The sequence below is a fragment of the Exophiala bonariae genome, assembly GCF_035927105.1.
Source record: "Exophiala bonariae strain CCFEE 5792 chromosome Unknown scaffold_8, whole genome shotgun sequence".
Taxonomy (NCBI): domain Eukaryota; kingdom Fungi; phylum Ascomycota; class Eurotiomycetes; order Chaetothyriales; family Herpotrichiellaceae; genus Exophiala; species Exophiala bonariae.
In genome coordinates this window covers 16,317-41,792 of record NW_027042483.1, presented here as the reverse complement: position 1 = coordinate 41,792, position 25,476 = coordinate 16,317, and the positions used below count along the sequence as shown (strand labels likewise).

At 49.0% G+C, this 25,476-nt stretch overlaps 3 protein-coding genes across 3 annotated transcripts; 1 reads left to right on the top strand and 2 right to left on the bottom strand.

Moving 5' to 3' along the window:
• Positions 1 to 143: 143 nt before the first annotated feature.
• LTR84_012456 (uncharacterized protein) lies at positions 144 to 8,047 on the bottom strand (the record flags this gene model as incomplete). The annotated part of the gene is made up of 9 exons (XM_064855976.1): positions 144 to 1,554; positions 1,603 to 1,721; positions 1,777 to 1,986; positions 2,041 to 2,382; positions 2,438 to 5,081; positions 5,136 to 7,231; positions 7,284 to 7,332; positions 7,389 to 7,510; positions 7,565 to 8,047. 9 exons carry the CDS (start codon positions 8,045 to 8,047, stop codon positions 144 to 146), a joined length of 7,476 nt encoding a protein of 2,491 aa, XP_064707876.1.
• A 1,576-nt stretch (positions 8,048 to 9,623) lies between these two features.
• On the bottom strand, positions 9,624 to 10,894 carry LTR84_012455 (uncharacterized protein; the record flags this gene model as incomplete). Its single annotated transcript, XM_064855975.1, has 2 exons — positions 9,624 to 10,595; positions 10,646 to 10,894. The coding sequence occupies 2 exons, from the start codon at positions 10,892 to 10,894 to the stop codon at positions 9,624 to 9,626; spliced, it is 1,221 nt and encodes a 406-aa protein (XP_064707875.1).
• A 1,708-nt stretch (positions 10,895 to 12,602) lies between these two features.
• LTR84_012454 (uncharacterized protein) lies at positions 12,603 to 24,013 on the top strand (the record flags this gene model as incomplete). The annotated part of the gene is made up of 5 exons (XM_064855974.1): positions 12,603 to 13,267; positions 13,327 to 20,895; positions 21,602 to 21,729; positions 21,778 to 22,660; positions 22,717 to 24,013. 5 exons carry the CDS (start codon positions 12,603 to 12,605, stop codon positions 24,011 to 24,013), a joined length of 10,542 nt encoding a protein of 3,513 aa, XP_064707874.1.
• Between the last annotated feature and the right edge of the window lie 1,463 nt (positions 24,014 to 25,476).

The following is a 25,476-nucleotide window of genomic DNA, read 5'->3' as shown; positions in this document are numbered from 1 at the left end:
ATCAGAAGTTAAGAATCTTAGATTGCGGTCTATCATGACAAACAAAACCATCTATCGCAATAAATGAGACCTCAATGGTTGATTTTCCGCTGCCCTCCCCAAGCAGCATCTGTCTCACACCCTCCGTCTGGGCCCATAGAAACTCACTTCACAACCTTCCCAAACCTTTCCTTGACTCGCGCCAAGATGACAGCACCTAGATTCTCAATACTACCACCATTCAGCATTTCCAATGTGCTGACCGCGACCTCGAACTTGCGTTGAATCCAGTTCCGGACCTCGATGGTGACGAGACTATCGACCCCAAGAGCCATCAGGCTCCGGCCGAGCTCCATGTCGACTCCGTCCGTCGAGCGCATCATGCTCTCGTAGATGAAGGTCGCGAGCTGTAGCGTGATTAGGGTGAGTGTTGCTGGATCATCAAGGAGTGTCAGTGGTGAGGACGAGGTTCGCAGGCTACTCATGAAGAGTGATAGTGCATCGGAGGAGCCCGTTGTCGCTGAAGGGTTGTTGGTGCTTGAGTCGGCGAGGCGTGCGGCTTCTATGTTGCGATAGATGTCAACGCGGCGGTCGTGTTTCCATAATACATGGTTTGAGGGGTCTGTCATTGGCTTGGTCGCGCGAATGCCTAGTGCTAGCTGTGATTGTGAGGTATATCCGGGGTTGACGCCACTAGAAGGCGTTTTGGTGGCATGCTGTTGCAACAGAGATAGATGGAGGGCTTCAAAGAGTTCTTCCTCTGATTGGAAGGGCATGCCCGCAGTCCGAAAATAATCCTCGACGCTTTTGTTCTCACTGACATAACCGACACCAGACATGGCGCCGATGTTGAGCACGCTCGCAGGTAAACCGAGTGATTGACGATACTGTACGAATCCGTCCTGGAACGTGTTACCTGCCGCATAGTTTGCCTGGTGTGCAATGCCAAATGTTCCACTAATAGAGCCGAACATGACGAAGAAGTCGAGCGTGACATTCTGTTGGATCATGGCGTTGTGCAGATTCCATGTGCCAGCGACTTTGGGGTTGAGAGCCATAAGAAAGTCGGAATGTTTCATGCTGAGGAATGGCCTGTCTTGCAGAACCATTGCAAGGTGCAGCACACCAGCAATCGGGTGCTCGGCTGACGTGAGGACATTAAGCACGTCTGCCTCTTGGGCTATGTCTCCGGAGAAGGCTTGCACAGTGCAACCTTGGACCGTTAATTCACGAAAGAACTCCTTGTGAGGACCAGCAGAGCCAGCAGAGCGTGAAAGGTAGATGAAGTGACGGGCCCCATTTTCGGCCATGTATGTTGAGACTGCTCGACCTAGACCACCGACACCACCGACTACAAGGTATGCGACATCGCCTCGGAACTGGAGTTTCGGTGGTGCGATCGGTCCTTGCAAGGTGTCATGGTTTGTAGGTAGTTTGAATATGACAGAAGAGAACTTGTCATCCTTCTGGAGAACCTGTAGTGCATCTTGAAATTCTTCACAGCTGAAAATGTGGCGCGCGGAGATTGGCTGTATAGGCTCCCGACTGTAGAGAAGGAGAACCTCCTCAAGGAGCCTAATGAGTATTAGAAAGGGTGACTACGGTCTATAGAAGGGAGCTCACTTAGAATGGAAATCCTCCGCATCAGACAGATCTGCTCTGGAGATACTCTTGTTGCCAGCTAAAAGTTCCATATCCAGCTTTATATTGCGGTTCGCCTCTGGTGGACCAAGCTGGATGACCTACCACACCTTTATTAGCAATGTTACCCATTCAAAACTGCATAGTCACTCTCACCTTTCCTCCATTCGCCAATGATCTCAGAGAGACCTCCAGATGGTCAGCTGCCGAGATGTTTAGCACGATATCGACACCTCGATCGCGTGTGGCGGTTTTGATTTCTTTTGCCAATAATAGATTGGTAGATTTGAAAACGCGATCGCTTGTGAAACCAGTAATCTTTTGAAGATGGCTTGCTTCCTCATCATTGTCCACAGTACAGTAAACCTGGAGGGACATTGTTAGCAGACTGTTTCACGACAGAGGAAGGCATGAAGTCACCTCAGCTCCAATAGATTGCGACACTTTAATTGCTGCTGCACCTATATCAGAGTATGCAGAGTGGATCAAAACACTGTGCTCTGAATTGATACCCGCTAGGTGGGTCAGAGCGTAAACAACCGTAGCAAAGGGGATAGCAAGCGTGACGAATTCCTCTGCGTCAAGATCATCGGGAACTTTTGTGACGCTTGACGCAGCGGCGATAAGACTGGTGGAAATGCCATGCTTGCCTAGTCCCATGACACGATCGCCCACTTGAAGACCGCTGACACCAGTTCCGATTTCCGTAATCACACCAGAATATCCGCAAACAAGGGCATTGGCATTTGGAGCGATTGAGTTCTGTTAGGTGAATCGTTAGTACTCTTCTGGCTTTTGCGAATGTAGATATACTTACTTGAGAACCAATTGTGACGAAATCGGAGACAATCATCACCTCACTAGTTCCCAACACTTCGAGCGGCCGTGATTGCCAGCTTCCGACAGCAAATGTTCCTTTTCTGGAAACCTGGAAGGTTTTGGAAAACGAGTCGGTGTCCTGAGTCAAGGTAAGTTCGTCCGTAACACTCGCCCAGTGGTACCTTCCTACGTGGACAATGCCATTTTTGACCACAAACTCATGATCAGGATTCACAGAATTAGCAGTGTCTAGGAATTTCTTGAATACCCTGGATATCGCATGGGCGGACAGGTTAGTCAGACAGTCCGCTTCAAGGGTGGCAAATGATAGTGGCATCTCTGCACGAACGCTGCGCGCGAGTCCTAAAGTTAGGCTGTAATCTGGGTTGGTTGATTCGATCTGAGAGGGTCCCATGATCCACAGTAATCGTGCAGAATTGAGATGCGCGACGATCTGCTGGAAGTTCTCAAAGTCATTGCGTGAGATTTGGCTGAAGAAGGGGACGTCCAGTTCAACAAGAGATATGATGTCTTGGTAGGGCGCGAGTGGACTCCCGAATTCGCATATCTCAACACCGAAACCCAGATCTGTAAGGGCATCGATCAACGTATTCGCTGGATCACTGTTGAGTTGTTCTTGTCGAAGCAGCAGCGTTATCGTAGGGTAATCTTGCATACTCTGCTGGGGCCTAGCGATGATATTTGCACCAACAGAGGCATCAACGACTGGGTCATCACGAACCACAGCCTCGACACCAGAGAAACCGGCGGCCAAGAGCTCTTTATTCCACCGGTCAATGGAGATGATGGGCTCAGTAACTCGTCCATCTGCCTCACCAAGCCACCAGCCAGGCAATGGGCCCATGATTATGTTTATCATCTTGGCAGCTGCAGGTGTGAGCTCCTGGAGGAAAAATCGACCTCGAGGATGAAGCAATTTTCTCACATTCTTTAGCGTGTTGTTGAGGTAATCAGTAGCATGGATGACATTCGAAGCAACGATTAAGTCGTAGGTACCAGCTTCAAATCCTTGAGATATGGGATCTTTGCTGATGTCCAAAATCTTGAACTCCAAGGCTGGAAACTCAGCGAATCGCTCTCGTGCGGCGGAGAAAAAACCGGAGGATATGTCGGTGAATGTGTAATTTGAGTACATCGGCTCGCCCGCGATGGAGGTGAGCGACTTGAGAGCAACAAGTGTTGTTCCACCAGTTCCAGCACCTATCTCAAGAACTCGTAAATTTGGATTGGTATGCCCCAGGGAGACGAAGAAATCTGTTGACTCGATTCTGTCTCCTGTAATGCCATAAAGCTTAGTAAGACCATCATCTCGTAAGTAAATGTCGAGGACTTCAGTGGAACCGTCGAAGATACCTTCACAATTATCCAGAAGACGAGTTATAAGTTCTGCCACATTGACGAATTGTGTACATTTCAACACATCCTGTAGGCGGATGATGTGTGCAAGACGCTCTTCCGCACTGAGAGCGAGGACGTCCTGACTGTTTTGAACGATCCTGTTTTTCCCCAGTTGACCTTCCTCCACATGATCGTCTATCCATTTCCGGAATTTCACAAATTGCCAAGCAGAATCCGGCACGCTTCTCAGACGTTGTTGCATTTCAAATGTACAAAGAAGGCCGTATTCTTCAATGGCACGAATTTCCTCTGGATCTTTGTCATGAGAAATCATAAGATCTTCTATCCGGACAAAATCAATATCTGGTCGCCAACTTAGACGAGCGGCAGCAATTGAATCCTCATTGGCAAGATGTGCTGTCTGCTCAAATGCTGAGAGTTGGCAATCTTTTATGGAGAGCAGAAGCTGATCGTGAGCAAAGAGACACATTTCTCCTTGAATGTCTCCAGATTTCGTGACAGACGTTGCCCTTGCCTCTGCATGGAGCTGATGGGTAGGTTTGGCAGGTCTTATGTACAGTAAGTCAATATTCGTAGGAAGAGGAATCTTCTTCAAATTTCGAGGAAGTCCTTCAGCAGCTGCCATTCCAAGAAGTTGTAAGCACTGATCTATCGTTGTTGGATGTACTGGATATGGCGAACTGGTAGTAGGTGGATTTGCCAGCTGAGCCAGCGCTGATTGGTGACCAGGCAACGCGGTCAAATTTTCCAGACCTTGAAAATTTGGACCATAATGCAAGCCTATTGTGCGGAAGAATTCATATGGAGCTGTTACCCGCCGAGGTAGAGGCCTGGTGTTTGGAAGAGATTCAACCATCGGGCTTTCCGCGCCACCACCTCTCACCTGTCCATGACAATGTTTCATCCAAGCTTGCCCGTTGTGTGAAACTATACTGAAGTCATACCAATCGTTGTTGGCATAGGTGCCATGCGATTTTCGCAAGGAAGTGAACAATTCAATCGTGCTATCTTGTACAATCAGTGCTGTTTGAATAAGTAGATTTCGAATCGTGAAATCTTCGCGGCTGGAGATCTGGCGGGCTGCTTCTCCTGCCATCGCGATGTACCCAGCACAAGGGAAGACGACATCGTCCAGAACCTTGTGGTCTCGAAGCCATGTAGTGTCCTTCAGGAGTAAAAGATTCCTCCAAGTCGGCTCGAAGTCGTTACCTTCCAAGATTCGAGAGCCCAGTAGCTCGTGGGGAGGAAACTGACGGAGCCTCCTGTGGTAATATTAGTGTAGGTCAGACATATTTAGATACGAGCCGGCTTCTTACCACTCTCTCAAAACTCTGTTCTCGGCCCAGTGCGATGCTTCATGATCCCATGGATAACTTGGTAGATCGGTCAAGATACGGCCTCCCGTAGTCAACAGCCCGAGATTCAATGGTATCGTCTGGAGGTATAACTGGCCACACATGTCCAGAATACTGGATGTCTCATTTTTACCTCTGACGATTGACGAGGAATAGCTGAGCTTGATCTTTGAAGATGATATTTTGAATATCTGGCGTAGTGGACCGGCCAGGGCAGAATGTGGACCAATCTCCAGGAATAATTGATTTGATCCTTGACTCTCGATCATCGATTTGACCGCAGGAAAAAACTTTACCGGGGATTCAAGGTTCCGTCGCCAATAGTCAGCGCCGAGCTTGTCCCCGTCTAGAGCTTTGCCAGTAACACTGGAGAAGAACGCGGTTGTGGAAGATTTTGCTGTGACAAAAGCCTCGATATATTTCTCATATATTGGTCCGATGTCTGCCATGTGGTGGGAATGATATGCCATGCCATCGGTCTTCAGTCGTCGAGCGAAGACAGCGGCATCATCATACCTCAACTGCTCAAGCACACTATCAATCACATTGACATCGCCCGAAAGTGTGACAGACTGAGGACTATTCTCGCAAGCGATAGTAACACCTTCTTCAAGATACAGAGTCGCTTCCGCACGACCGATACCGACTGCGGCCATCGCACCTTTTCTTGAGCACAATTTGGTGGTGAGGCCACGATAAAAAGCGATCACAATCGCCTCCTCAGCTGTAACTGCTCCTGAAGCATAAGCTGCCGCAATTTCACCACTTGAATGGCCTGTCACAGCGGATGGAGTAACGCCTAAGGATAGCAGTAGGTTCACCAAGCCGATCTGGATCGCAGTGCATAGTGGTTGAGCAAATTCTGCCTTGTCCAGTCTACTCCTCAGCCCTTCGTTCAATAGCTCAGCTGAAAGATCCCATGATGGAGGATCCGGGAGCTGCTTGAGCACACTGTTTAGATAGACCAAGTCTTCTCGAAAGGCGGGAAAATCTTCTATGAGGCTTTTCCCCATCGTGGCCCATTGTGCTCCCTGACCAGTGAAAACAAAGTTGACCTTGGGTGCTTGCTTCACTCTTTCTGAGCTGATGATCTCGCCAACATGAGATCTAGTACTGATGGCATACGCCCTATGGGAGAGGTGATCCCTTCCATTGCTGAGCGTGTGTGCTAAATGCTTAAAAGACTCTGGGTGAGATGTGCCATAGGTGAGGACATCAGCAGCTCTCCTCTTCAGTGAATCTCCAGTCGAAGCCGAGAACACCAAGAGGTGTGACCTTGTAGCATCTGATCCATCGGCAGATTCGGTGGAGACACTAAGCCGCTGGTAAGAGTCTGCGGACTCAAGAATTGCGTGAGCGTTGGCGCCTGTGAGACCAAAGGAGTTGATACTGATCCGCTTGGGGCGATCATTGGGCCAAGGTGTTGCCTCCAGAGGCACGATGAGGCGTGCTCTTTGAAAGGGGATGTCGGGATTGGGTGTTACGAAGTTGACTTGGGGTGGGATTTGGTTCTTCTCCAATGCCAAGACCGCTTTGATGATGCTAGTGACTCCCGAGGCTCCTTCCCCGTGGCCGACATTCGGTTTGATACCTCCAATATACGTGTCCTGGGAGTCGCCAAACACGTTTGCGATTGCCTCAAGTTCAAGAGGATCACCCTTAGTTGTTCCTGTCCCATGTACCTCGACATATGGAGTCTCTGAAGGGCTTCCAAGCCCGCCAGCTTCATAAGCTCGTCGGATCAATCGTTCATGCGCTTTTGGGTTGGGATTGCTCAAACCTACGCTCCTTCCGTCTCCATTTACTGCTGAGGATCGGACAATTGCACGTATGGGATCTTTGTGTCGCAGTGCATCGTCCAAACGCTTGATCAAAATGGCATTTATTGCCTCTCCACGAGCATACCCATTGGCAGACGCGTCGAAGGTTCGGCACTCGCCAGTGGGTGACAAAACACCAGCTTCACACTGCGCGATTGTGCCAGTGGGCGTCAATATCAGATTGGTGCCCGCCACGATCGCTGCATCACACTCTCCATTGCGGAGAGCTTGCGAAGCCTATTGCATCTTTAGCTGTGGAATTGACTCACAAGCATGGGTCAATGCTTACCTCGTGAAGACAGATCATCGAAGACGCACATGCTGCTTTAATGGTCATGCTATCATTCACAGATTAGCATCTTGGCAGGTACGAAGAAGCCCATGTTCCAATCACCTTGGACCTTGCAGGTCGTATTCGTATGATATCCTGTTTGAGATAGCAAAGTCTCCAGCTCCGGCGGTATTGAGTATTCCCCCGGTCTGCTGAGGGTCCTTGGCCAGAAAATCCAACCAGTCCTATACAATCAGTACCTGGTGTTGGTGGTAGTCGGATGAGAACCATCAACTTACATCACCCCATGTGCCTACGAATACACCAGTATTACTGCCACGCCAGTCATGCTGGCCAGCATTTTCCATACACTCCCAGACGACTTCGAGCAACATGCGTTGCTGAGGGTCCAGCTTTTCGACTTCAGCTTTGCTCATGCTGAATAGTGACGTGTCTAGTACATCAAAAGCATCGGACTCATCGAGAAAATGACCATGGCGTACACTGACGCTCCCTGGCCGATTTGAAGCGTTGTAAAATCCATCGACATTGTATCGAGACATTGGTATTGGTCCTCTCGTCGTTTTCTTGTTGATGATAAGGTCCCATAATGCTTCTGGAGTGTGTATTTTTCCAGGGAGTCTCAAAGCCATGCCCACGATGGCTATGGGCTCAAGTGACGGTGTTGGATGACCGTTCTGCTGGCTTCCATTGGTAGATGCATGACCATTAGTATACCGATTAGCCTCAGTAACGGCATTGCCGTTTGAGATACTGCCCATAGTCGACGGATAGGTCTTGATACTGAGTGGTTTTCTTGTTTGTAACCTTAATGGCCTATTCACAATAACATGGCCAAAAGTTTAAGATAGAATGTAAAGGTTAGCGATATGCCCTGACTTGGTACCAGAGCGATAGGCAGCTTCAGCACGACACAGCAAAGAAAGCTCTCCACTATAGGAACTTCAAAGCATACCGCATATTCATTGTGTATACCATTTCATGTAGTTGAAGGCACCAATCAGAGCACCGATCACCGTCTAGGAAGGTCTAGAGCAAGATTCCAGTACTTGAGCCCGAGGCGTGACAGTATGACACCCGTAATGTACGGTACGGTATCTCACCGTAACGCCACTTCCAAGTTGATTTTTGATACCTGGCTAGCCTGTACATCAGACTTTAAGAGCGATACCGGACAACTTTGAAACCGGTCACTAACTGTGCATGGCGTCTTCATGCACTGCATGTTGTATCGGAGGATCGAGATGCAGAACATCCTTGCGAGCGCTTTACACCAGATGAATGGCATAGCCGTGATATGCCCCCTTGTGAGCAGATTGCCTGAGGTTGCATCGTTGAGTTCGATATAGTCAATAGGCTAAGCCACAGTCCCGAATATCTCACTCAACGCCCTAAACATCAATCTGCCGAAGATATCGCAGGGGAGGCTCCGCTCGACTCGACAAGGGCTTGCTAGCCATGTGCAATAATATTTTGTTCGCTCCTGTTTACCAACTCGGCAGATGGCGTGATACTGCGGCGTTGGAAGTTATGGAGCCTCAGAGGGTCATGGGTACGATAGAAGGCAATAATGAGTCTATTTACCCGGAGACAGCCCAGAGATGTATTGATATCTACATAGGCGCCTAGACTAGAATAGCATGTGGGGATCTTCAGTCAGCACCCAGACCCCATCAAAATGTAATCAGGTGGGAACGCCTCGGGCCATCACATAGGCACGAGGAATAGCCTAAGGGACCGAAGACGCCCGAATCCGAACTAATTGAAATATCCACTGTACGAACCTGAGGAGCCCCATATTTTGATAAGGCTGAGGATTTGAGGGGCCGCCAGAGCGCGAGGTTTTCCCCACACTGATCGGTCTGGGTCCTCTCCGCGCTTTTGTTTTCATCACGGTCTCCGTAATCGTGTCATATCTTAGCAAACGCACAAGTGGCATACGCTCTACAGGTCTCCTGAGACGTTGATAACAGGTATTTACCGACTATTGCCCGTCACCCCTTGAACCCAGTAAATAGCACCCAGTGAATAGCGTGGTTATATCTCCCCCGAATTACTCGTGGGGACATTGTCTTCTGAGTGGCTGGGGTTCATTCTCCACATCACAGATAGGTGGCGTAGATAGACCTCGTATGCACTTGAAATAGTCCAGACGAAGGAATGACGCATTCTCATGCATACTTGGACTGACTACCTGGAACAGCTAATCATTCGTCGACCGCTTTAGTCTAAACTCTCTCTCCACTCCCGATGCCAGATCTACGCTTCCATGCAGCGGGCCTGACAATTTCATCTCATGCCACTGTGATAATCAATCAATTATCATGTGCTATTAGCCTAAACAGTGATTTCTTCACGATCATCAACCATTGTCGGCACATCTTGACGTACCGGCATGTTGATTGACGCAGGCAAAGCTTCATGCTCTCCATCTCGCTTGAATTGCCCTTTGACTGCTTGCCATACGAAGTCACTCTGCAACTTCATGAACGCTGGCATTGTGGATCCGTGTAGCACATAGATGTGCTCCTTTCCGGGCGCAATAAATTGTCGTTTTGGACCATGGAGTGACTGGAATACTTCCGTCTGTCGCTCTGGTGGAGAGATCTGATCTAGCTCTGGTGTGAGGAAGAATATCGGCGTTGGATTGACCTGTCGGACCATGGCCAATGGAACCGGCTCGAACAGGAACATTCGGTGATAAGACTGGATTGTCGTGCCATATGGGTTGTGCGTTAGTGTGGCATCGAAATCTTCGCCGTTCAGGATCTCCCTCCTGTGGTTTTCCGAAGGCTCGACTTGCTCCACGACATCCTCCTTGGTCACGTCCTGATTGACTTCTTGACCTTCATTAGCGTTTACGTGAGAATTGAACGGGATCTCCGCCAAGGACTCCATCAGCGGAAGAATGTACGGCGGGTTTCCATGGATGACTTGAGATTCTCGATCCTTCATCAATTTGGTCTTCAGTCTCCGAGAGTCCGCCGCCTTGACAGGTACAAACTCGAAGATTGGTGCAATTGCGATCACTCCTGCGATACGCCGATCAATGGCTGCCGCAGATAAAGCGATTCCTGCAGAGAGTGAGATGCCCCAAAAGAAGATTGCTTTGGAGTCGACGATTGGCAGTCGACTTAGATAGATGAAAGCGTCTGAGTAATCCTCTGTCTGCTTGAAAGGATTGATATCGTTGCGGGGAAATCCCCCGCTGGTCCCCGTATTTCGGGGATCATAGACAAGGGCTGTGATACCAGCCTTTTGAAATTCTTCAGGTACTCCAGGAGGGAAGTTATCAAGCACCACATTGTACTGCCTGACCGTCAATCCCCCGCCCTGGAAGGGAATGGAGTGATACTCACACCAGGGGTCAATATAACTGCAGGGCCTCTTTGAGATGCCGAGTACAATTTCCCACGTAGCCATACACGATCAAGGCCCTGGAACTTGATATTCTGGAACGTGTCCATCTTAGAATAGTAAGACGTGGTGAAAGCTGCTGAATGCTGATCTGGAACAGTCGCTGAGAGGACGAGTATTCTTCTACCAGACAGCGAACGTTTCGGGGTCAAATTGCTCCCTCCGTGGACTGAAGGCCTGACTTTCTCCATTGCGAAACATGTTCATTCTTTGTACCAGGTTGCATTTTTAGCACCTTTGGGCATCCATGATGGTGGAGCGACCTACCGTTGCCTTCTTCAAATCATCCCTACAACGAGGATCCACCACCGATCTGAGAATAGCTAGCACGATCAGCAGGTACCCACGTAGGATTAAGATGCCAGGAACAAGCACTTCTACCAATGTTGTGGCGATGCAACACTAGTTGGTTAGCAAAAAAGATCACGCCTAAGAGATTACCGATGGAAGGGACACCTGAAACAAACATCAAATAGACGATACTTCTGTAATAGTAAATACCAGTTGAATAGTTTAGGCTAAATCGCCCGCAATTCTATACCCATCATTATTCAAAGAAGTGTACTCGCGTGTGGGGCGCCCAGGGGAGCCACCGCGAACTTTAAGCATTAAGGATCTCCCGGAGCGTGGAGTGAACTGTGTGGGATTGGAGGGATGACAAAATCATCCCGGCGAAGACTCCGGCGTTAGCCCAAGTGGGCAGGTATATTTTCAAGAGAAGCACAGCTGAAAACATGTGCTGCAAACTGTACAAGATAGGTCGTTGTTTCTGTCAAGTTTGTAGTTGTCGCACTTACCTGTACATGGCAGTGTTGGGGAGGCGCCCCCCTCCCCTGCTCAAGTTACAATCTGTTTGAGCGGTCTGTACGTCACCCACCCAGGTCTTTGATCTCCTTGTATTGCAACTAACTGGAAGCGATTTGCATCCAAACGATGGGTAGCTCGAATTCTGACAGGTGGAGATATAAGTTCCCGCCAGGTTTGATAGTGTTGACTCTCAATGGTCCCAAAGGAGCTACGGTTCGATGAATGAGCCTGAGATGTGCCGAGGATTTCCAAGAAACCCCTGCTCGATCATGAGATTGAAGATTCCGAAAGTCAACCCAGCAGTAAAAGATTTTTTCATGCTTTTCAAGATAAGAGCCTGAAAACGAGATGCCAGGGGTACCCTGTACTACTAGACATGTACGTTGCTCGTATCTCACAGATATTTCCACCGAAATTGGAGCCGTAGAGTAATCTCATTATCCGGGATGGAAGTCGGCGTCAATGAGCGCCGTAAATATTCTGATATTGCAGCTTCAATAAGTTGACAGAGCCCAATACTGTCATTTCATTTTGAGCATGACAATGGAGCTAGCAAAGATACTCGATATCAAATTTACCCGAAGGTAAGAATGTCAACAATCGTGAGGCCCCGGAACGTTTCGATCCACATGGAATTTTGCCGATGAGCATTGTAGGACGGCCCCAGTTTGGGAGGTGTGATGATGGTCAGTGTGAAGGCCAGCAACGGGTCTTGACAGGACTTGATATCTCAGCCGTGCCGGAAATATCTCACAGAGGTATCGGGAAGGCCGATGATCTCATGATTGTTGAGTCTGACCACTGCCATGAGCTATCTCACAGCGGAGCTTCTCGCATGGGCCCCAGAAGAATGGAAGGGAAATTCCAGGCCCCAACAAGCAGGCCATGAATGAAACGGTGTCACTTGCCTAGACGAATAGTACAGAACCCAAGATTGTAGGGAGTGCCAGCAGAATAGCTTTGACAGTAGGCTAAGATCTTTTGTCGCTTCAATTGAGCTGTCTCCTGAAGACATGTAACAGCATCATAAACTTCCCTAGCATTCATTTTCAACATCACTCTGGTGTCTTCAACGACCAGAAAGTCACTGATATGTCTCCAGTCCATCCAGAGCCTATTGCAATTGTCGGATTTGGTTTCCGGCTGCCTGGCGGTGCCACCAATGCAGAGGGATTATGGGAGATCCTCGCTGAAGGCCGGCAATGTTGGACAGATGTCCCAGAGAGCCGGTATAACTGGAAAGGGTTTCATCATGCGAACCCGGATGCAAAAGGCACTCACAACGCAAGAGGAGGTTTCTTCTTAGAGCAGAATATTGCTGATTTTGATGCGCAATTTTTTGGCATGTCAGCGACAGAGTCGGCGGCAGTAGATCCTCAACAGAGACTACTGCTGGAAGTGTCATATGAGGCATTGGAAAATGCTGGATTACCACTCGAACACCTTCGAGGTTCTCAGACTGGGGTATACGTCGCCCTTGTAAGTCGTGATTATGATCGTCAAATATATAAAGACCCGATGCAGATACCAAAGCACCACTTGACGGGCTGTGGTGATGCTACTGCTTGTGGTCGGATATCATATGTCTTCGATTTCAAAGGCCCGTGTATGAGTCTCGATACCGGTTGCTCGGGTGGCATGGTGGGAGTACACCTCGCCTGCCAGGCGCTCCAACTAGGTGAGAGTAGCCTGGCGTTGGTCGGAGGCACCAACCTGTTACTAGGGCCGGATATGACGATGGCAATGAGCAACTTGCAGTGAGTGATGGATGGCAGGACTTGTGACAATATGTACTGCATGTACTGACTGATTATAGCATGGTGAACGATAATGGAAGATGCTATCCATTCGATAGTCGTGGAGCCGGATACGGCAGAGCGGAAGGGGTGGCGGTTGTGGTCCTCAAAAGGCTGAGCGATGCGCTAAAAGACGGAGACTCCGTCCGAGCAATCATACGGGGCTCGGGAATCGGTCAAGATGGCAAGACAAACGGAATCCTGCTCCCAAGTTCTCAAGCTCAGCGAGATCTGGCAGCGTCTTTGTACAAGAAGAGCGGCATAGATCCACAAAAAGTCGCCTATGTCGAAGCGCATGGGACCGGCACACAGGCAGGCGACGCTGCAGAGGTTAATTCAATCAAGGAGGTATTCATAGGAGACCAGTCAACACGAAACATCCCCCTCCTACTCGGCTCGATCAAGGCGAATCTCGGGCATTCAGAAAGTGCAAGTGGTTTGGCTGGAATACTCAAAGCAACACTCTCGCTAGAGAAGGCTTTGATCCCACCCGTGGCTCAGCTAGTGATTCAAAAAGAAGATGTCACCAAAGCCATCCGTGATTCTGCGGTTCATATACCAACAAAATTGGAGCATTGGCCCCACAGCGGAGTCCGCTATGCCTCTGTAAACAGCTTTGGGTTTGGAGGTAGCAATGCGCATGTCATACTAGAATCAGCACCAGAGTTCGACGTGCCTTCTGCTACATCCCCTCATTCCGACTGGAAGACATCAACAAGCAATGGCATTAACAGAGTTGAGACAAACTGCTCTTCACCAGAGAGGCTACCATCAGGTTCAATGTGTCAGCATGAGCTCTTTGTTGTTTCCGCGCGTTCCAAGCCATCTCTGGAACAGATGACGGCCGATTTAAAGCTTTGGCTTGAAAGACAAGAGTTAACACCAAGTCTGATACAAAACCTCGCCTATACACTAAATAAACGCCGCTCGAGGTTCAACTGGCGCTCGAGCTTTGTCGCCTCTACCCAATCAGGGCTATGGGAGGCTTTAGGTGCAGCTCGCCATATCAGGTGCTCCAACACTTTGAATGTGGTATTCTTGTTCACAGGTCAAGGTGCGCAGTATGCAACCATGGGTCGAGAATTACTTGGCTTCTCCAACACTTTTGCCAACTCCTTGCGGAAGTCTCAAAGAATTTTGAGAGAGTTGGGTGCTTCTTGGAATCTGCTTGATGAGTTATCCAAGCCAGAAAAGTCATCAAGAGTGAACTCGAGCGAGCTATCGCAACCAACGACAACCGCCATTCAGGTGGCGCTAGTTGACCTCCTCAAAGACTTAGGTGTGCAGCCAAGAGCGGTAATAGGGCATTCAAGTGGAGAAGTTGGTGCGGCTTATGCAGCTGGAGCCCTCACTCAATATGATGCTTTAAACATAAGCTATCACAAGGGTTTTGTGGCTGACTGGTGCCGGCAAGTCGTCAAAACAAAGGGTGCAATGCTTGCAGTGGGCCTAGGTGAGCGACAGATCTCGCAGTATCTTGAACAGGTTCACTGCGGTACTGCATCCGTTGCATGTGTGAATAGTCCGTCTAGTGTGACCGTATCAGGGGACGAATCGGCAGTCTTCGAGCTTCAGAAACTTCTCAACGACGACTCAGTGTTCAACAGACTGTTGAAAGTCGACATAGCATACCACTCGCATCATATGAAAGCTGTGTGTGGCACATTCGGAGATGCTATTTCAGCGGTGAAAAACCAGGATGTCACAAGTGGGACGTCGTTCTTCTCGTCGGTGACTGGTAAAAGCAAAACAACCAATTTCGGGCCTTCGTATTGGGTTGATAATCTGGTATCAAAGGTCCGCTTTTCTGATGCGCTTGAAAATCTGGTGGAGACGTACCGTGGATCTGGATCCCCACCTTTGCACTTTGTTGAGGTTGGACCACATTCAGCCTTGCAGGGCCCGATACGTCAGATCCTCACTTCCTTTGAGGCGGAGTCAGTCAAGTGGTCGTATTCATGCACACTTGTCAGGACGAAAGACGCTCATCAGGCGGTCCTTGAAGCCTTAGGAAATCTTTGGGAGCAAGGTATCAGTGTTAACATGGACAAGGTGATTGCTTTGCGACCAGAAAGCTCGAGCGCCAGACGCAGGCCTTTGACTGATCTTCCCCCATATCCGTGGGAGCACTCTTCCACACACTGGTTCGAGTCTCGTCTCAGCAAGGACTATCGCTTGCGTCAGCATAGACCACACGATCTGCTAGGTCTCAGGCTGACAGGGACCACAACAATAGAACCGGTGTTCCGACACATTCTGAATGTGGATGATCAGCCATGGTTGCAACAGCATATTATTGATGGCTTTGCACTTTACCCAGGATCTGCGTTTCTAGTTCATGCCATAGAGGGTCTCAAACAAATCTCACAGGACCGTGGGCAAGTAGCCATCCAAGAATATTGCTTTAAGGATGTTTCTTTCAACAAGGCACTCGTGGTGCCCAGTTCTCCTGCAAGTGTTGAAATCTTGGTAAGCTTAAAACCAAGCAGGATGAGGAACGAACGGCTCAGCATGACATGGCTTGACTTCCGTGTCACTTCACAATCCCAAGAAGGCGTATGGAATGAACACTGCCAAGGTTTTATCAGAGCTGGCTTTGGTACAGGGGATGAGTCGCCCCTCATCGTCACGGACCAGATCGAGAAAGCCCATCAAGCGTGTGAGTTGAACATGCCGGCGGCTCATTTGTATGAGGACCTCCGCCACAATGGCATTGATTATGGAGAAGATTTCTCGATTATCAAAAGACTGAAAATCGGTCATCAGCTCGCAGTTGCCCATGTCGAAATTCCAGATATCCGTAGGTGCATGCCTGGCGGCGAGATTGAGCCACACGTCATCCACCCTGCACTTTTCGACGCTTTCATGCACGTGGCCATTCCAATCTATCATCGGCATTGCACCCGAGGGCCAGTTATGTTGACTCACATTGGGGAAGCTTCCGTTTCAGCAAGTATCGTCAACAATCCTGGTGCAGAATTGGCTGTTGTTTGCAAATTGACTCAAGCAGAACGACGTTTTGGAGCAGTGAATGTGAGTATTGCCCAGAGTGATGAAAGGGGAGTTTGGCATGAAGTTTGCAGCTTGACCCAGGAGGAATTTCGAAGCATTGGCGAAGGAGGGAATCAAAAATCCAGTCCAGCATCGGTATTCCAATCGTACAATTTGGAGTGGTGTCCCCTCGCCCACTGGCCGTCACAATCACGATTGAAGCCCACGCAGAGGATCGAAATTTCGCAAATAAGTGGAAGTCGTTTTGCGACAACACTGGCTTTTGACCTTGCTAATCATCTTCCCAATGAATGCCAGGGAACCGTCGTGCAGTATAGACCGGAGTTAATGAACGTCGACTCCTTACAAGTTGTCATCAACGAATGGTCATCGGCCTCTCGTGACGATCACATCAACCAGTCCAGGGTCCAAGAAACTGCAAGACAGCTCGCCCAGTTCAAATCGGTACTTTTGGTGAGTATTGCACCAATCAAGCCGGCTGTTCCGATTGTGACAGCAGTAAACCCCGTAACACGACGAGAAGGGCAGAAATTGGTAACGTTGGAATACCAAGATATCTCCAGCGATGAACACAAGCTTATCCATTTGCTTGAGGAAATTATTACAACATCGTTTGCAGTTGGTCATCAGTCGGCAGGAAGTGGTGCTGACTATCGGTATTGTGATGGAACGCTCATGGCACTTAAACTTGTCCCACACGAACCTACTGCTGCTCGACTCAAGTCGATTGAGGTTGAAGAACCTGTTAAAGGCATTGCTGCGTATCACCAACCCCATCGATCCATAAAACTTGATTTCACAACACCCGGACTTCTGACCAGTGCGTGTTTCATTGAGGACGAGAAACCTCAGACAGCCGCGAACACTGAGCATGTACTAGTCAAGGTTCATGCTCACGCAATCAACCAGACTGATGTTGCCATCGCATTGGGAAGGGCATTGCCATCCGAAGCAATGGTGGGTGAGTTTTCTGGTGTTGTAGTTGGGGTTGGCTCAGGCGCCGTGGACAAATTCAGCATTGGTGACAGAGTTTGTGGCTGGGGTTCATCGCCATACACGAACATTGCCAGTGTCAACTTCAATTTTCTGCATCGCATTGCCGATGATGTTTCTTTTGCAGAAGGGGCCACAATACCTCTGGCATTCCAGACCGCGTACCACGCTCTGATCGATCTCGCGCACATGGAAAGCTCTCAGAGAATTCTTATTCATGGTGCTGCCGGAGCCGTCGGACAGGCAGCAATACTGCTTGCGCGACATATCGGAGCTGAGATATATGTCACTGTCGGAGATGAAAAGAAGATGCAGATGCTGATGAACACAGTTCACATCGATCCAAACCACATTTTCTCAAGTCGAAGTGCGGTGTTTGCGCATAAAATACGCGAGCTGACTGGTGGGACGGGTGTTGACATTGTCCTGAATTGTTGTTCGACCGATCTGATTGATGCTAGTCTATCTTGCGTCTCCGAGTTTGGGACTTTCATTAATCTTCCTAAATCTGGTGCGGAGTTGTCGGCATCAAGCTTAAGAAACAACATCTCGGTTGTCTCCGTCGACATGGACGCACTCAGGAATCGACACCCTGCTAAAACGCAGACCAAATTTCAGAAAGTTATGGCACTGTATAACGAAGGCTTTTTGGGGCCGCTTCGGTACACTTGTCTTCCGATGGAAGAGTTCGTGCAAGGTTTCAAGCTCGTTCAAACCCAAAATGGTGTCGGCAAGGTAGTTCTGAGTGCAGATGATACTACACGTGTAAGGCAGGTACTCGAAAGGCCAGATCTTGATGCTGAGGCAACTTATGTCGTGCACGGACCCCACTCTGTGACCAGCAAGAACATCGTCCAATATCTGAAAGAGCATGGGGGTGCACACGTGTTCCATATTTCCAACACAGGTGAGATAGAGCGACATTCTTCGTCTGGAGTTCAGAAGTTAGTCGACTCCAAAGATGAATGTTCTAGCATTAAATCGGTGGTTCGAGACTCTCTCGCCAACATGCCGCCAATTAAAGGGTTGTTTGACTTGAGAGTATGCGATGAGGTGATTCAAGGGTTTTCCTTGTTTGATGTGCAGCTAACAACCTTGCAGATTGAATCGTCACTGGTTGAAACCACGAAGAATGGTGGAAACCCTCTCAAGCAGTCTGATGCGATCACAACAGGAGTACTCACGGATATCCTACAGGATCAGCAACTTGATTTCTTGATCACTATCTCTCCTATGGCAGTCCTTGCGGAGAGTGGGAATGTGAATAGGACAAGCATTGGCACGAAAATCGGGAGAGTGACTCAACATCATATGCGTTTGTTCTTACCGGACCCCGCAATAATTCAAGGTCCTTTTCCAGCTGAAGGTCTGCTAGGACGCGATGATAATGGTAAGACCAATGAGGCATGTGTGACTGCGCTATGGGATTACGGCATAAGCCGTATGGCCAACAAGGAGGCTACACTCGATCTCTTTTTTGTTGATCATACTCAGCTCGAACGTTTTGCAAGCGAGACAGGCTTGAGACAACACTTTCCCTTCTTCAATGACTTGGTGAGCGTTAGTGTCTCCCACAAAGGTCAATCAGAACACAACGTGGAAAGTGTTGGCCAAAAGCTGAAGAAGACAAGCGATGAGCATCAGGTCCATAAAATCATACTCGATGAAGTGTGTCGGCAACTGGTTGATTTTTGTGCATTGGAAGTCGAAGATATGACAGCAGAGGCTGCGATTGCCGATATTGGGTTGGACTCGCTCCTCGCGATAGAGTTCAAAAACTCGATAGTCAAGACCTTGGGCGCACAGATGCAGACGACCGAAATCCTCGATGCACCTACTTTGAACGATCTCACCAAGTTGATAGCTCAGAGGTCGAAGTTTGTGACCGATACTTCGAAAGTCGAGGGAGTTATCGCAAATGGCCATGGAGTGGATAGACACGAAGCACTCTCCGACTTCAACAATGTGGATACCAGCGATTTGAAGCTACCTCTACTGCAGATCCCTCCACTCAAAAGCCTTATAGACAGGCACCTTACCTACGTCAGGGCTTTCGCGTCTGAAGAAGAATTCCAGGTAACGAAAGGGATAGCTGATCGATTCCAGCAACCCAGCGGTCCTGGATCTCGATTATATGACCGCCTGCTCGCTGTGAAGGATGCTAATCCCGAGGACTGGTATCACGATCTCTATCTCAAAAGTCAATACTTGGCACGAAAAGGGGCACTTGCGCCATACATGCTTTTCTTCTTCAGCCATCCTTTAAGCTTGGTACAACATAGCCAGTCCACACGGGCGGCGTTGATCACGTCGACGTTGATACGGTACAAGAATGCGTTGGAAAATGGTAAGATAAAGCCAAGATATTTGCATGAGCAGCAGCTATGCATGGACCTGTACAAAAATCTTTTCAACACATGTCGTAAGCCTCAACTCGGGCTTGATAGTTTCGAGAAGTACAATGGCGTTGAGTATTTCGTTGTCTTGAGACAAGGTCATGGATACAAGGTGGATTTTAGGGGAATTGAGGAGAACCTCGACCATGAGACCCTCGAAGCAACATTTGCAGGGATCCTTAAACAAGAGCCAATTGACATCGATTGGACAGGGATACTGACTGCAGACCACCGTGTCTCGTGGGCAAGGAATTACCAGACTTTCGTCAAAACCAGTCTTCAGAATGCCAGATACATCGAGACAATGGAAAGAGCCGCGTTCATCATCTGTCTTGACGATGCGCAGCCTGAAACTCCTGAGAAACGAGCCCGTCAGATCCATTTCGGAAATGGCTTTAATCGATGGTTTGACAAGTCAATGCAATTCGTGGTCTGCTCAAACGGAATCTCCGGGATCGTAGCTGACCACACGGGGCTTGATGCTCCAACAGTGCAGGAGCTAAACATGCTGATAGCAGACGCAATCAGTAAGTATGATCCAAGTGGGAACAGTTTGGCAGGCAGAAGCCTTGAAGCAGAGAAGTTGGCACACAATGGTTTTGTTGGAATCGATGAGGAGATCCAAAGGATTAGGGTCAACTTCGAAAATGCAATCGGTACACAGCATCACTTTTTCCCAGAGTCATTGCCATGGGGCTCATCACTGGTCAAGTCGTATAAATTGCCTCCGAATAGCATATTTCAGCTTGTGGTTCAAATAGCTGCCTTTCGCTATTTCGGCTATATCCCTGCGACCTGGGAGACTGTTCTCCAGTCAACTTTTCATAAAGGCCGGGTGGAAATCAATCAAATTGTCTCGCAGCAAGTGGCCACCTTTGTCAAGGCAGCTGTAGACAGTGAAGTACCTGTCGCTACCTGCAGACAGCTTCTGACTGAAGCGGCCAGGACACACTCTGGTACTGTTCTATCATGTACAAGGGCTGGTGGTTCGGATCGATTCCTGACGATACTGAGAGACATGGTAGAAGAAGGCGAGGAAGAGCCTGAGCTGTACAGAGACCCTGTGTACAAGCGTTCAAGACCACGAAAACTTATGAGCAGTTGCTTCAAAACACACATGGCGGAAAATGGCTGTTTCATGAAGGATGGCAATGCCATTTGGTTACATTTTGAGGTTGAGGAGGACCGGTAAGTTGATTCGAGTAACCCATTGTGTCAACACTAACTCGGAATACAGAGTCAAATTCTGTGGCGTTGGAAGAATTGGAGAAACTGAAAAGTTTAGTAGTGAGCTGGCCAGAGCAGCGGAACAAATGAGAAGGATACTTGAAACATGAAGGAATGGAAGAGTCAGAGGAGTTTCAAATCGCTTGTAGAGAAAGGAAGCTGTGAGTGATAAAAAAGAAAATAGCACGTGACTCACCGCTCCTCGCTCAACCACTTTCGTTAACCCCTAGGTAGTTAGTTAGTCCTCTAACATTGCCCGGGGACGCCCGTGAGGCCGCCGAATTGTGAATGCCTATAGGCGGTTCAGTAGTTTCATCGTATCTTGTGAACATCCCTGAGGGGTCCCCTCTGTAGGCGGTAAGAGTCTGACATGGGCAATTTTTTCCCCATTCTCCAACTGTGAACCTCACATCAATCTGCACATTTCGTGTAGACCACTGGGAGATTGCAGAATAGTCAGTTCCTTTTTTACGCATCTTTATTCGCGACTAGAGGAATATGGTTTGGTAGGAACCTCGCTGGATGCTGATGCTGGATAGGACTTCAAACTTGCTGTCGCTCGCGATACCTGTTCAATTACCATGGTGGGAGCCATGACTCCGATCTCCAACAGAGCGCTCTCCAGGTCTCTACTCCTTCAAAGTCGCTTGTTGAACCAACGTTGTAGTCGATCGTTTTCCTCGGGTAAACATATTTCAGCACTGGACAAAATCTTCCGAGTCTCAGAAGAAGTTCAAGATGCTCTTGCAACAGGGAAGCCTGTCGTTGCTCTTGAGACAACAATTTACACCCACGGTTGGTCGGCAAAGAGCCTCCTTGTCACCTAAGGCTCATGCTTATCAGGCTATCCCTACCCCGAAAACGTCGCTCTCTCATCCCACCTCGAGTCTCTTGTTCGCGTCAATGGCGGCGTTCCTGCCACAATTGGCGTTCTCAATGGGGTCGCACAAGTTGGAATGGGTCCCGAGCAATTGATTGAGCTCGTCAAAACAGCTGGGCAGAAAACTACCTGGAAGCTTTCGAGGAGGGATCTCGGGTTCATCGGTGGTCTGGGCCTCCGGGGACAGAGACTGAACGGTGGTACCACGATTGCCGGGACCATGATTTTAGCACATCTTGCTGGAATCAAAATTTTCGCGACTGGCGGCCTCGGTGGCGTTCACCGTGGAGGTGAAAACTCAATGGATATCTCAGCAGACTTGACAGAGCTTGGACGCACTCCAGTCACGGTCATTAGTTCTGGCTGTAAGAGTTTTCTCGACATTGCTCGCACCTTGGAGTTTCTTGAAACGCAAGGAGTGGGTGTAGGCACGTTCGCAGATGGACGCAGAGGGGATGTGGAGTTTCCTGCGTTCTTCTGTAGAGACAGCGGGGTCAAAAGCCCCCAGACCATTCGTGATGAAGTGGACGCAGCCGCTATCGTTTATGCTCAGTCGGCTCTGGGACTACAGTCCGGCTTCCTCTTTGCAAACCCAGTTCCGGAGGATTCTGCCATGGTCAAGGAGGAGATAGATAGCATTATCTCCGCAGCCGTGGCCGAGTCCCAGGAGAAAGGTATCAGTGGCAACGCTAACACTCCTTACATTCTCAAAAGGATACGAGAATTGAGCGAAGGTAGGAGCATCAAGGCTAATACTGCATTGGTCGAAGGCAATGTTATTCGCGGAACAAAAGTTGCCGTGGAATTGGCAAAATTGGAACGAGGAAATGGTGTTGCACCACCGCGGTGAGCCATGTTAGAACGTCACATTTAGATATGTTGCTCATGTTGACTTGATCTAGACATGAAAGCATCATCGTGCCTCGATCTAAGCCACTTGCCTTGCCAGCTTCCCCAAACCCCTCGCATACGGGTAAACCGAGTCAGACACAGGCTGGAGCAGTTGATGTGCTAGTTGCGGGATCCCTTGCAAGCGACACAATTTGTGACTATCAGCCCCTGGACGATGATCCAACAAAAAGTTCACCCATCTTGAGTACTTCCAATCCCGCCCAAATAGCCCAGGCAGCAGGCGGCGTGGGGCACAATGTTGCTCTAGCAGCTCATTTTGCTGGTGCCAAGGTCAGTCTTGCCAGCGTTGTAGCCGATGATCTTGCAGGAAACACTCTTATCGAATATATGGCCAAGAGTGGTCTACCAACCAGACATATATTGCAGATTCCTACCGCATCTGGAGCCAGAACCGCCCAATATATGGCAGTTAATGATAGGAACAAAGACCTTGTCGTGGCGATGGCCGATATGTCAATTCTGGTGAGATCAGAGTTGGAATCCCTTGAATACTGGACGAGCCTACTGGCCGAAAGCAAACCAGAGTGGGTTGTTGTGGATGCCAACTGGTCCCCGTCAATCCTATCTTCAATTTTGACTGCTGCACAATTAAACAAGGCAAATATTGCTTTTGAGCCTGTCTCTGTCGCCAAAGCAGCTCGGCTCTTTCATAAGGACAACACTGCAATTACGAGACGGAAAGTGGTACCTGAGCATATCGTCAATCTCGCGGCTCCTAACCAATTCGAATTGACCGCGCTCTTCAATGCTGCTCGCGAAGCATCAATGTTCGAATCAGAAGAGTGGTGGACACTGATCGACAGCTATGGGCTCTCAGCTTCGACTTCGCGCGCTAGGCTCACCGCTGTCGCAGGGCGCGATTTGGTCGAAGAAGGAATTCCACAACAGTGCATTCAACTTCTTCCATTCATCCCAAACATGGTCATCAAGCTTGGACGTAAGGGTTGTCTTGTGGCGAACTTACTGAAAGAGGATGATGCAAAACTAAGGAATCCGGATTACGCGCCTTATATCGTCGCGAGAAGTCATGCTGAGGACAGACGTATTGGAGGTGTTTACATGCGCCTTTTCAGACCTTCTCATGAGGTGCAGCAATCAGAAATCGTCTCTGTCAATGGCATTGGCGACACAATGCTGGGAGTGATAGTGGCCGGACTTGTTCAACGTCACACACTCGAGACAGTTGTGCCTATTGCACAAGACGCCGCTGTGCTTACTCTGAAATCAGCTCAACCTGTCTCGCCGGAGGTACGAAGCATTCAGGCAAGACTGACTGGCAGATCATAAAGTTTCATTTTTGACCGAGACGATTGTATGCAGTGTAAGTCAAGGCGTGTAAACCGAGAAATTTTGGGGCAACCAATCTGGGGATCAGGATGCTTGGAGCCTCGGCTTACTCATGATCCGGCACTTGCCGCCTCATAAACCTCATGCTATCACCTCAATACCACCAAGAAACGTCAACACATATATGCTCATTTCAGTTCATGGTCAGTATGGGCTGCGGCTCTGGGGCAGCCAGCGGACGACTCACAGACCTTCTTGGTCTCATCATCAGTGTTCTCGCAACCTCAGCAATCGCATTTAATGCTTGTTCTAACAACGCCACAGCCCTACAGAAGCCTGACCGCCTTGCCCAAACCTTGAGCTATCCGGGATCGGAGGAGCGAGTGAATATTTACGAGCGTCAACAGTATTCATGCCTAAATCCTTCAACGCAGCAGTTCTGCGATCCGAATTATTGCTTCTTGATGCAGAGTAACGCCGATGGGTCATGGGGAACTTGCTGTCCCGCTGGATCGTCTCTGATCTTGTATGGAGGAGGTGAGGACCACTGGTCTTCACAGAATTGTTGTCCATCAGGAGCGTCTGTCGAACAATGCAAAATCGAGGACATTTCAGTCCCACCAATGCGACCTTTACAGTGCGGCAATGGAGGAATTATCTCGGGATGGACTTGTGTTTACGAGTCTGGATCTGGTTCTACAAGTATGATTGGATCTGGAGCAGGCAAAGCTTCAGTGGCCATGGCAATCACCGGCATCTTATGGCTTGTGCAATGGAATTGAGCGATCGCGCGGATGAGATCAGGCTGACGATATGGTTTGGAATTGCATTTGCCTCGCACAGAGGGCAACGCTTCAATGATCGACGGAGTAGTGATACAGCGACCCTAATGATAATGAGGAGATTGTGCTAGAAGTGATTGTGCATCGGATGATTTCTATTGTCAATGAGGATTTGGTAATTCACTATGAGACTAGTCGATCCGTTTTCAGACATTCTCCCTTCCTCATTCAGTGCATGCTTGGACTTTCTCGGCCCAGCAAAAAAAGCGTTAGGGTTAGAGCTCTCGATTTGGTTGGCCGGCGGGCTGGAATAGCCGAACTTGGAGTTAAGGCTTCCTAATTGGGGTGTTCCTGGCCCAGCAAAGAAACGTGTCACATTTTCTTATTTCGCACCCTCAGCTCGTCCAGAACTTTCTAAGCGGCGACATATTATCTCCAATATGGATCACATCTGTAAAAGCAGCCAGCCGTAGTCTGGACTCTGGGTTGCTCCTGGCATTGCACGTCCAGTTCAATCCCCTGGTCAGGACGGAGTACGCCAGGTCGCAATAATAATCTCACAACAGGCCAGCTCGACACCTACACCATAGTCCACACGTCTTGTCCTCTGTGTGTCATATTTCCCACCGAGACTCACTTCACAACCTATTTCTGCGTGGTAAACGTGATTTCGACCTTCCC